The sequence below is a fragment of the Mus musculus genome, chromosome 12, assembly GCF_000001635.26.
Source record: "Mus musculus strain C57BL/6J chromosome 12, GRCm38.p6 C57BL/6J".
Lineage (NCBI taxonomy): Eukaryota > Metazoa > Chordata > Mammalia > Rodentia > Muridae > Mus > Mus musculus.
Window position 1 is genome coordinate 19,997,529 of NC_000078.6, and position 12,018 is coordinate 20,009,546.

Genomic DNA, 12,018 nt, shown 5'->3' on the forward strand with positions numbered 1-12,018 from the left:
CTGGGCAGAGGCACAGCCCTGTGTTCTGGAGCTCCTACCACTGAAATATTTGGTAAGGAGCAGATCTTCAAGCCATTGGGAAGGGAATGAGAAATAAGGGAAACGAAGCCTTTCGTCCAACACCTCCAAGGCTGTCTGCACTGCAGCCTCCTCCCAGCAGATATCTGCAGAGCAGGTACAAGGAGTTTGGCATTTCAGTAGCATCTGTCAGATGATAAATCACAGACACAGCAGTGATGTGTGTTCAATGAGGTGAGTGGATGCTGCGTGCATGAGCTGGAAACCAAGGGTCTTTGGCTAGGCTGTGGGGTGCAGGGCTGTTGATCATGAAGAGGAGCCACAAGCACGGGGCTGGCTTTGGTGGCAATGCAGCTGTTTCCACATTGCATTCTCTTGGACTGTCATAACCGCACAATCCCATAGCCGGGTATCCTGGAGTCAGGTCCTAGCTCACTTAGGAGAGGTTCTGCAGCTCTCTGATGGTCAGTTCTCTGGTTAGCAAGATGTATCTGATGGGTGACATTTCTAAGTGAACTCCAGGTCAGAGACACATTGTAAGTTTCCCTGTGTGAATGGTTCAGTGGTGAGGGCCTTGGAGCTACATGGCTTCACCAGGTCTAGGTCTTTTCTCTCCAAAGTAGTATTTGAGCAGGGGACCCCACACCTCCCATCTTGGTCCAACCTGGCTTCTCTACCTTTTACCTGCTACTACCCCAAACTCTGCCCTCTTTTCTGGGGTCTCCTGTTCACACTGTTTCACAGTTTTGTCTCCTGCCTGAGGGCCTCCTGAGGGCCTGCCTCTGACAGCAACATCCTAGTAGTCACCTCCTGGCTCAGCTCATTGTCCCTTCCTCTAGGTACTCCAGTTCCCTTCTCCCTCCCATGCCCTCCTTTTCCCTCTCCCTCATTTCTTCCTTCCTTCCCTCCTTCTTTCCTTCCTTTCTCCTCCCCTCCTTCCTCCCTTCCTTCTCCATCAGTATTCCTGGATTGTCCCCAGACATCTCTTTTTGCACCTCTTGTCCTGCTCCACTAAGGGATTCTTTGGACCAAACATCACCAGGTATACCACCCTCCCACTGTTGGCTGCCCTATTCTTACCTACACCTCCGTGTTCCCAGGGTGGCTTCAACTTTACTTGTGTTTTGTTAATTGAGTTTCCAAAATGAATTACCTACAATAAAACCAGGGCATTTCTATCCTTTCCCAAAGAGCCATGATATGGTCTTACTCTATGTTGGGGTGTGAATTAGAGCCCTGGGTAGTGGGCTCCATGGAGAACAGCTCATCTGTATGCTTATCCTAGGACTGTGGTGACCCCCTCAGCCACCAGCAGTCACATTTGTCCTCTTAGGGCAGACTCTCTGTGGCTGGAGAAGTTGGTATTGTGTGCTCCTGTTCAGAGCTGGATGTAGCTAGCTTCTGGGGGGTACTTCCAGCCAGAACTGGCCACCCTGTCAAGCTCAATGTCCAGTGAGCAAGGGAGCGGTTGGCTGACTTGTGGTTGAAGCCCAGGCTGTATGTGATAAGAAAAGAGGACACTAAACTGTTGTAGAAGCAAGGTAGTTGCACTGATCTTTCTCCCTTAAGCATGGTGGTGGGAGGGGCCTGGGGCAATGCAAGTTTTTATTGGAATGGTTCAAATATGTTTAAAACTTCTGTATTCCAATTTGCTGGAGGGAGGAATGTTTCTTTTCAGGCTACGCCTGTTTTTATGTGGCCTCTTTTTGTGTTTATTGTTTATAATGGTAGTTATGAGAATAATGTTGTTAATTGTAGTAGTGATATTTGTTATGATAGTATGTGCTGGAATGCATCTGAATATCATTTAGCTGTTGTGACTAGGATGCCTCGCTTTGTACCTTGGCCCTTTCAGGCTCCTTCTGCTATGACTTTGTTTGGACCTAAGAGGGATTTTTGGTATTGCTGCAGCTATTGTCACTGCTGTAGCAATCTCTGCCACCACAGCCACTGGTGCGGCCATATCCCTTACAAACTGCCGCGGCTGTGAATAATTTAACCGTTGATGTTGCAGAAGCTTTAAATTGCTGACCGCTGTCTCCTGCTTGAAAGAGTGAGCCGGAATTGATGGACTTGCCCTGTGTCTGATATTAATCAGCATCCTGGCCTTCTGGTGCACTTGCATGCAGAGTCGTCAGTGCGGAGCCCTAACCTTGATGATACAGGCTTTTGCGGCAGCGAAAACAGGACAATCTCCTCATGTGTGGCTTGGCATACTAGAGAAGTAGTCAATGATGGGTAAGACACCCTGGGCGTGTCACCAACCTAAGACAGGTATCAAACCAATGCTGTTTGTCTCCCGATGATGGGTAAGGGGCATTGCCGCAGGGTGCAACCTAAGACAGACATTCTGTCTGCCAATAGGTACAGAAGGGGGAGATGTGGGGAGTGGGTGTGGCAGCAGTCCCAAGATGGCGCCCGGGACTGCACCAAGTCTTATGACTTGCACCCGACTTCCTCATACACCTGAAAATAAGCCACGACCATCGTGAGAACTGCGCAGGTGCACCATGATGCAAGATCGGACCATATGACGAGTTATGATTCTGGCCAATGGACTGCTGTTACATGGACTGGGCTGATGGGGCATGGTTGAGGGGTTATATAAGGGATTGCGATTGGGGGCAGAGAGATACACAAGATACTATTCCTGGAGAGAGATTCATGCATGCATGTTGAAAGGTTTCTGAATAAACTGCTTTGAGAAGACCGTAGTGTCTTCGCTCCTTTCTAGCTACATGATACCCTATCTGAGAAAACAAATAAACAAATAAAATTACAAAGGAAAACACGACAAAAGGGCCTACAAGGTACCTGTCCATTTAGCCAATTCCCCACTTCAGTCAACTTTACCTTTCCAGTAAGTTCTTCCACAGGAGGCCTCCACTCACAAACCCATCGGACTTCTTCTCACAGATGGCATCAATCACCACATGCCCTTGTGCATAATCTTCCATTTGTAGATCTCTCTGTGTCTCTCTGTCTCTGTTTCTCAGTCTCTCTCTCTCTCTCTCCCCACCTGCCCGTGTGTATGTTTGTGTGTGTGTTTGTGTATATGTCTTTGAGAGACAGACAGTGTTTCTCTGTGTAGTCCTGGCTATCCTAGAACTTGCTCTGTAGCCCAGGGTAGCCTTCCTTGAACTCTTATCTGTCTTCACTGTCACTGAATGCTGGGGTTAAAGGCATATACCACTATTGGACTTCCTGTTCTCTTTCTTTTAATATAACTTTTTTAGACAGGGTCTCATGTAGCTCAGGCTGGCCATGAACTTTCTATATAGTCATAGATGACCTTGAACTCCTGATAATCCTGCCTCTACCCTCCGGTTATGGAATTACAGATATGTGGCACCTGGCTACCTGAATTGATGATTATTTCTGATCAAGATACTGTGGACATTTGAGTTGGTTGTTTGTACAGGGGAGGGCATGTTTAGATAAGTAAATGTGTGCTTTGAAAGGCAATATCAAGCTGCCATATGTCTGTGTTGGACAAGGAACTTTAAATATCTCCCAGTCCTGTAGATAAGTAATTAAAATATGTACATAGAACGCTAACATCTTGGGAAAGAGGTGAAGAAGACGGGCGGTAGCAGGTAATACTGAGTGCATGTCTCATCTTCCTTAACAGGACCTAGCACCTAGTGCTTAGAATTCATAAGCCTCTGAGCAGTTCAGAGTGGATTCCTTTGGGACTTGGGTAGAGGAGACTCACCCACACTAGTTCTTCTACACATTTCAAAAATAACTGAGCTATGCAGGTGTATTATTGTGAAAGAAAGAAATCAAAATTGAGGTAGGGAAGTGAATGAGTATTAATGGCCAATGGCCAATCACTGCAGGATCTCACACTTGGGCCTTGTGGGAGACTGCAGTGCAGTGTGCTGGCCAAGGAAGCACAGTCCTGAATTTCCATGGGGGCTGTTTCAACTGTTAACATTCACATCAACATTCACCAAGCGATTGATGCCAATTCTAGATCTCTCTGGCAGAACAATATCTTATAGGCATAATAAAGAGTGGGGCCTCCCATAAGTTTCCCAGGTGTCTCTTCTAGGGTTAAAAACATCATGGCATGTGCTGGTAACTTCTCCCAGTATTGTATGGAGGGGGACAAGGAGGTATTGGGGGGGTCTCTATACCCCCTGTCAACATGCTTCAAAGCTTTTATACCTGGGTCCACATGAAACCCTACTTACCCAGATTAATCCAGAAATCTGCGTAAGAATGGGGTTTTTAAACATCATTTATAAAATTAGGGTTGCTGACGAAAAAAGTTGAACTTTGAAGGGACAAAGCCATGTTTCTGTTCTCCAGTTTCATCCCTGAGTCCACTCAGGATGGGTGTCAACCTAGTTCTAAATCTACCCTAGCTGTGTTAGCTAGAATGTGAACCACTAGCATCCACCTACACAGGCAAGATTTATTTACTATGCAGCATCAGCAAATGTATCTGTGACAAGGAAAGAAACAAACACACCGGGTCCCCCACGAGAAAAAGAACTAGCTGTTCAAAGTGAAGAGTCAGGATTGGGTCCATGAGACCCCTGTGCCCCAAGCTGATGAGCTGAGCGGGTTTGTCTCGATCCTGCCTCTTGTGTAACCCTTACAGGACATGTAACAAAGTTTCATTCCACCGATTTAGGCTTGCTTCTCCCTGTCCCCTTATACCACGATTGTGCATGATTGCTTCAAGTAGACTGTATTTAGACATAAAAAGATATTCTTTCTGTCTTTCCTAGAGTGTTCTGGGTTTTGCCATGTTATATAGAACCATTTTGTACCTCCTGAGGAGAGTCATCCTGGAAATACTAAAAGCCAGAGCTTGCACTATCATAGTCTTGAATTCTTCTGGCCCAGAAGATCTCAACCTGTGTTATCATAACCCCTTTGACGATGGAATGACCCTTTCACAGGAAGTCACCTAAGATGCTCCTGCATATCAGATAGTTACATTATGATTCTTAACCATAGCTAAATTACAGTTATGAAGTAGCAATGAAAATCACTTTATAGCTGGGGGTTCACCACAACATGAGGAACTGTATTAAGGGGTTGCAGCTTTAGGATGGCTGAGAACCACTGCTGTAATGGATGGCACTGGACATACAGAGGATATTGCTTAGCCAGTGTGGTGGTAGGGTGTGATAGGAAGCCAGACATGGGGTTTCAGGTATACACAGCTTACCTTGTGTCTTGGCCTTGAAGGTTTAGTCTCCACTGCCAGCTGCCATAGGCAAGCAGAACAGCAAGCTGGGTCCTGAGGTGCTGCAGGACCTGCGGAAACACAGGGAGTTCACTGACCATGAGCTTCAGGAGTGGTAGAAGGACTCCCTCAATGACTGTCCCACTGGCCACCTGACTGTGGACAATTTTAAGATCTAGGCCAACTTCTTCCCCTACAGAGACACCTCCAAGTTCACTGAACATGTCTTCCACACGTGTGACACCAACAGTGACGGCACTATCAACTTCCGAGTGTTCATCATTGCTCTGAGCCTGACCTCTCGGGGCAAGCTGGAACAGAAGCTGAAGTGGGCCTTCAGCATGTCTGACCTAGACAGCAATGGCTACATCAGCTTCAGTGAAATGCTGGAGTTAGTGCAGGTACCTGCACTTGACAGGGCCTGGCACATGGGGAGTGCAGGCATCCAGGACCCCCATCCCCGGTCCCATGCACCAGGTATTTCCTCTGCCCACTTGCTACTTGGTGTACTAAAGGACTGCATGTCTTTGCACAGAATAACAATAGAAGCCAAGCATCTATCAATTGCTTGCTGGACATCAGGCCCCAGCTGAGCTCATCCATCAGGTTTATTCACACAATTCTATAAAACGGGTCTTTTTTTTTTTAACCTCTAATGAGATCTGAGGCTCAGATAGGTGATTAAGAATTGTCAAAGCAAGAACTGGGAAAATGGCTCAGTGTTGAAGAACACTTGATACCCATCATGAGGACCTGAGTTCTGATCCCAACACCCATGGAAAAGTCAGAAGTGGCTGAGCATGCCCGAAACCCTAGAACTAGGGGACAAGTGAGTCCCAGAAGCTTGCTGAGCAGGCAGCCTAGCTACAATGGTAAGCCCCGGCCGGGTTCAGTGATAGAGAAAAGGGAACCTTGTGAACACCGGGATTCCTGTTTGGCCTCTGCATGAGTGGGTGTTCATCTGCACACACATGTATAGCATACACACACATTAGCTGTCTATAGGGCTTCCTATAGAAATCAGAATGACACAGTAAAGGATGTGTCAGCAGTCAGTTCTTCACAGGAGCAATGCTTATGTGCACCCTGCATCCTTCCTGCTCCATGCTCTAAACCATCTCTGTATTTGGTCCAGTGGGCTGACTCTGTGGGTAAAGGTACTTGCTACCAAGCCTGGCAGCCTGGGTTCAATCCCTAAGTCCCACATGGTAGGAAAAGAGGACCAGCTTCCACAAGTTGTCCTCTGAATTCCACGTGAGATCATCTCCCCCAAATAAATAATTACATACATCCATAAAATAAGTAAAGTACTTATATACAGTGCCTAATACAATATCTATAGATGTTAATAATAATTTGTATCATTTGGGAAATAACAAGAAACTGTGTGCCTCCAGTTTCATTTTCTAGACAATTTCCCACCTGTAGTTTGTTGAATCTGCAGATTCAGGACCCATGGTTGGGCAGGGATCAATGTATTTCCCCTTTGACCTTCCCTCCAGGATTTCCCAGCTCCCCACCAAAGATTTTCCTTTCAGACAGATGCTTTGTCACACAACCTCCCCTCTACTCTGAACCAAGGAGCCCTCCATTCTTCCACGCCCCAGCTGTATCCTGTGCTCTTGAACATCACTTAAACTTTCCTGGCTCCCTTTGCCCAGCACCTTGTCTGTGAGACTTGTTGTGATGAGAGAAGGGTCCTGACTCTGCCCTGTCCATGCTCCTTGGTTAGCAGAGCGAGGACCATAACCCACCCTCCGTACTCCAGAGCACACTCACAGATGCCCCTTTGCAGGCCATCTACAAGATGGTGTCCTCCATGATGAAGATGCCCGAGGACAAGTCCATGCCTGAGAATCGAACAGACAAGATCTTCAGGCAGATGGACACAAACAATGAAGGTAGGAAACATGGTAGGAGTGAGCACGTGGGGTGGGAAGAGGGGATTGGGAGAGGGGGTGGGGGTGGGGAGAGGGGAGTAGGTGAGTCTGTGAAACTGTTGATGGCACAGAGGTGTTTGGTATACAGTCTCTGCCGTATGCAGGCTTGCCCTTTTCCAGCCCAATGGATTCAGCTCTGATTGAGGGAGGGAGACTAGAATTCAGGGTCAGGTACACCTAGCCTGCATCCTGCACCCTTCCTAGGGCTCTATAACCATGGGCATTGTCAGTAGACCCTCTGAGCTGTAGGCTTCATCCAAGTTGTCTGAGTTAGGGTTTCCATTGCTTGATGAGACACCATGGCCACAAGTAACTTGGGGAGGAAAGGGTTTATTCACTCACAGTTTCCATATAACTGTTCATCATCAAAAGCAGTGAGGGCAGGACTCAAACAGGGCAGGAACCTGAAGGCAGGAGCTGATACAGAGACCATGAAAGGGTTGCTACTTACTGGCTTTCTCCCCGTGGCTTGCTCAGCCTGCTTTCTTATAGAACTCAGGATCACTAGCCCAGGGTTGTACCACCTACAGGGTTGGCCCTCCTCCATCAATTACTAATTAAGAAAATACCCTCTGGTCAGGCATGGTGGCACATGTCTTTAATCGGAGCTCATAGGAGACAGGAGGCTGTCTGTGAGCTCAAGGCTAACCTGGTCTAAAAGGTGAGTTCTAGGACAGTCAGGGCTGTTACATAGAGAAACCCTGTTTCAATAAAAAAAACAAAACAAAAGAGGGGAAAGGAGGGAGAGAGGGAGGGAGGTACACACACACACACATACACACACAGAGAGAGAGAGAGAGAGAGAGAGAGAGAGAGAGAGAGAGAGAGAGAGGGAGATGGAGAGGGAGAGGGAGAGAGAGAGAGAGAGAGAGAGAGAGAGAGAGAGAGAGAGAGAGAGAGAGAGAGAGAGAGAGAGAAAACGCCCTACAAGTTTTCCGGCAGACATTTTATACAGACATTTTCGCAACTGAGGCTCCCTCTTTCCTGATAACTAAAACTTGTATCAAGCTGACATAAAATTAGCTAGCACACATTTTGAGAGAAACAGTGGTCTTACTACTTCCACAGTTATATATGCAGAGGGGAGGAAGGTCATACTGGTGGCTGAGAGGTGACACACTGAATCAAGGGGCTTTGAGTCTTGAGAATCTGAACCAGGCCATCATCCTGTGATGTGAGGCACTGCGGATTCTCATGGGGCTCATCAAACATAGAAGCCACTGAGCCTCATCGTACTAGGAGTCAGAGGTTCTACCACAGATGCAAAAAGGCAGGTCTCAGGAGGAGGTGAGGTGGTGAGAGGTCCTGCTGTGCCTTGGCTGAGTTTCTCACAGGACCTCAGCAAGGGTGAGGTAGCTGCATGGTGAGTTGATTCTGCCATTCTGTGGCTTTGTAGAGCCAAGACTGGTTGGGTTTTGTTCCAACAGGAAATGCAGCATTAAGGCGTGAAAGGCTCCCCAGGTCGCACTTAGATTGAATGTAAGCTATTGCACAGGAAAGAGCACTGAACAGCCTCCAGTGCTCTGTGCAGATGAGCTGAGGACCGTGCTCAGCGGGACTCAAGGCTCCATGGAACTGTAGACAGCAAAAGCTTTCCAGACACCAAGGTAATGCTTTTCAATGCACTCAAAGCAATGCAGCCTCTTGCCTGGTGCTGCCTTTCAGCCATTTTCTAAAGTGTTCTTTACTCTCTTGTGTACTCTGACACGGAGGCTTGTGTTCCAACAGACCATACTGAGGCTTGCCCACTTCCCAGGCTTGGCTTTCTTCTCTGTGAAATGGGGATAAGCCCAGTGGCGTGGTTGTGAGGCTAAAGTAGCACTATGTTGGTGGCACACTTAACATGGAGGGCCATTGTTTCTGATTGTCAAAGCCAGGAGCTTTAGCAGTTTCAGAGTGTAGACCGTGCTCCCACTGTGCACTTGTCCAATTGTTTGTGTCTCACTATGGAGGCCATTGAGCGCATACTCTGCCCTGTAAGCCAGGGGCCACTTGCTAGCACTCAAGAGATGAGAAGTCTGGGCTGTCAGAGAAACTGGTACAGAATAGGACCAGAATAGGACAGCAAAGGTGGATAGCTCTCAACACCCGAAGCTGGCAAGAGTCTACACTAGGGGGCACTGTGATAGTTTTAACTGTCAACTTGACTCAGTTTAGGATCACCTCAGAATTCTTTTTTTAAATTATTTTAATTTTTATTTTAATTTAGATTTAGTATTTATTTTCTACATGAGTGTTTAACTGAATGTATGTTTGTGTAATATGTTAGAGGCCAGAAAAGTGCACTGGGTCGCCCTGGAACTGGAGTTACAAATGATTGGGAACCGCCCTATGGATGCTGGGAACTTTATCCAGGACCCTCTGAAAAAGCAGCAACTGCTCTTAACTGCTGAGCCATCTCACCAGCCATAAAGGAGAGTCTTTTTTTTGCTTGTTGGTTTGTTTTTTAGAGACAAGGATTCTCCGTGTAGCCCTGGCTGTCCTAGAACTTGCTGTTTAGAGCATGTTGGCTTCAAACTCAGAGATCCACCAGTCTGCCTCCTGAGTACTGGGATTAAAGATGTGTGCCACCACTGCTCAGCTCAGAAGAATCTTAATGAAGAATTATCAAACTCAGTGGTTCTCAACCTATGGGTTCCAACCCCTTTGGGGGATCAAATGAACTTTTCACAGAGGTGGCATAAGACCAACAGAATACACAGATATTCATATTCAGATTCATAACAATAGTGTAATTACCGTTATGAAGTAGCAGTGAAAATAATCTTATGGTTGAGGGTCACTACAACACAAGGAACTGCATTAAAGGGTCACAGCATTAGGAAGGCTGAGAACCATCCATCTAGATCATGGCAGCCTATGAGCATGCCTGTTGGGGGTTGTGCTGGTGGTTAATTGATGTGGGAAACCCCATTACTACTGTCTAGACAGGGGGCCTGAACAGTGTAATAAAGGGAAAAGAAGAGTATCAGAAAAAAGTGCAGAGTCTCATTATGAGCCAGGTGCTCATACCTCTATTCTCCCTGCCCTGTGAGGTTTTAAAGCCTTGACTTCCTGAAGTGATGAATTGTAACCTAGAAGTAAACCAAAGAAAACTTCCTCCCTCAAGTTGCTTTTAGTCAGGGGATTTTTATCACAGTAACAGAAATGCAATTTGACCTGCAGTCATAATTTGTCCTTTCTCCCCAGTTGCCCCAGATCGTGGTGGCTCTCCAGGCCTCTAGGTGGGGCTATCAGCTTACTTCAGGCCATAGAGTTCATTACCAAACCTAACCTCATGACTAGTGCTCAATCCTCAGGACGTACACCTTGAAAGGAGAACCAGCTCTTATAAGTTTTCCTCTGACCACTTGTGTGACTCAAAATGGCATAGGTCCACATATGTGTGTGTATGTGTGTGTGTGTGTGTGTGAGAGAGAGAGAGAGAGAGAGAGAGAGAGAGAGAGAGAGAGAGAGAGAGAGAGAGAGAGAGAGAGAAAGAGAGAAAGAGAGAGAGAGAGAGAGAGAGAGAGAGAGAGGAGACTGGACATTGTCCATTTTCCAGAGGGTTCCAGACTTTAACCAGAGAACTGGCTAATCCTAAGTCTCCCTCTTCCATTCCTCAGGCAAAATGTCCCTGGATAAATTCAACAAAGGTGCCAAGAGCGACCCATCCATTGTCCGGTTGCTGCAGTGTGACCCCAGCAGTGCTAGCCAGTTCTGAGGGGAATGGGCTTTTACACACTTGTGAAAACACAGGCTTGACCTGCCATCTTCAGCTTTGCTTGCAAAAGTGGTTTTCTCTGTGATTTCTCCTGCTCTCTAGGGACCTGGGTCCAGACAGCACATCACACTCTCCTGGTCTGGCTGGATGCAGCTCCCTCCTCTGTCTGATCCAATAGATGTCCCTCCCCATCCAGTCCAGGCTGGTTCCTTCCAAGGTTTCAAGTGTTCTCCGCTGTAGGGCTCCTTCCCTGCCCACAGAGGGCCTGGAGGCCCTTAAGGACACCAGACAGGACTTTTCAGTATCTTACCGAGACCAGCTGATTTATTCTATGATCCCAGCTGACTTTGTGAGGATGAAGAAGATGGACAGTAAATAGGCAAGCACTTCCTGTGCATGGCTTCACCTCCCTTCTTCATTTTCTCCGACCAAAGCTGCTTGCATGTATATACTGCAGTATCCTTTCTTTTAATATATAAGTTTTGTATAAAGTGAGAAGGTTCAGCCCCTGTATTTAAAGCCTCTGACTGCCTTTAAAGCATGGTCCCCTATGGCCTGTGATTCTCCCCACCCCCAAGTCTGGCTGTGCTGTGGTATTTAAGTATTCATTTGCCTAATTACACAGGAGATACATGCATGCCCAAGGCTGTGGACATCTGCCCTCCGTCCTGCAAACACAGGTGTTCCTGTGTGCTCCATCCTTCCTTTCCATTGATCTGGCATATTAAAATGATCAAATAAACCAAGGTCTGTGAGTTTCCTGTGTTGCCGCAAGCACCCTGTTCATGGTTCACTCTCCAGTGAGTGTGGGGATGAAGGAGATAAGTGGTAGATACGGGGAAAGTTCTTGGATGTCTAGAACAGCCGAGAATTTAGTCAGAGAGGAGTCCATGTCAGCCTTTCCCCACTCAGTGGGCTCCACACACAGCAAGGCCATTGGCCCTCCTGCTTAAAGCCACAGAACCCGTAGACTGAGCCCCAGACCGTCTGAAGATGTTCAGGAAGCACCCACTGAGCACCTGTCCTGGGTGAGCACTGGAGACTCTGAGATTGGTCAGACATTGTCCTTGCTCCCACCTCACCTCAAGGAGAAAGGTGCTGTTGGCTAGAAGGTGTTTTAGATATTGGACAGAAGCAGTCCCTCAGGGCCA

At 47.2% G+C, this 12,018-nt stretch overlaps 1 protein-coding gene across 1 annotated transcript in view; it reads left to right on the plus strand.

Annotated features, from left to right (window-relative positions):
* Window positions 1-11,603, plus strand: part of Gm40853 (predicted gene, 40853) — a 35,406-nt gene extending 23,803 nt beyond the window's left edge. The window contains exons 3-5 of the mRNA XM_017315275.1: window positions 5,424-5,625; window positions 7,020-7,125; window positions 10,770-11,603. Coding sequence (XP_017170764.1) covers window positions 5,424-5,625; window positions 7,020-7,125; window positions 10,770-10,867 — 406 coding nt within the window. The 3' untranslated portion in view covers window positions 10,868-11,603. The remainder of the gene's footprint in view (window positions 1-5,423; window positions 5,626-7,019; window positions 7,126-10,769) is intronic.
* The last annotated feature ends 415 nt before the right edge of the window (window positions 11,604-12,018 follow it).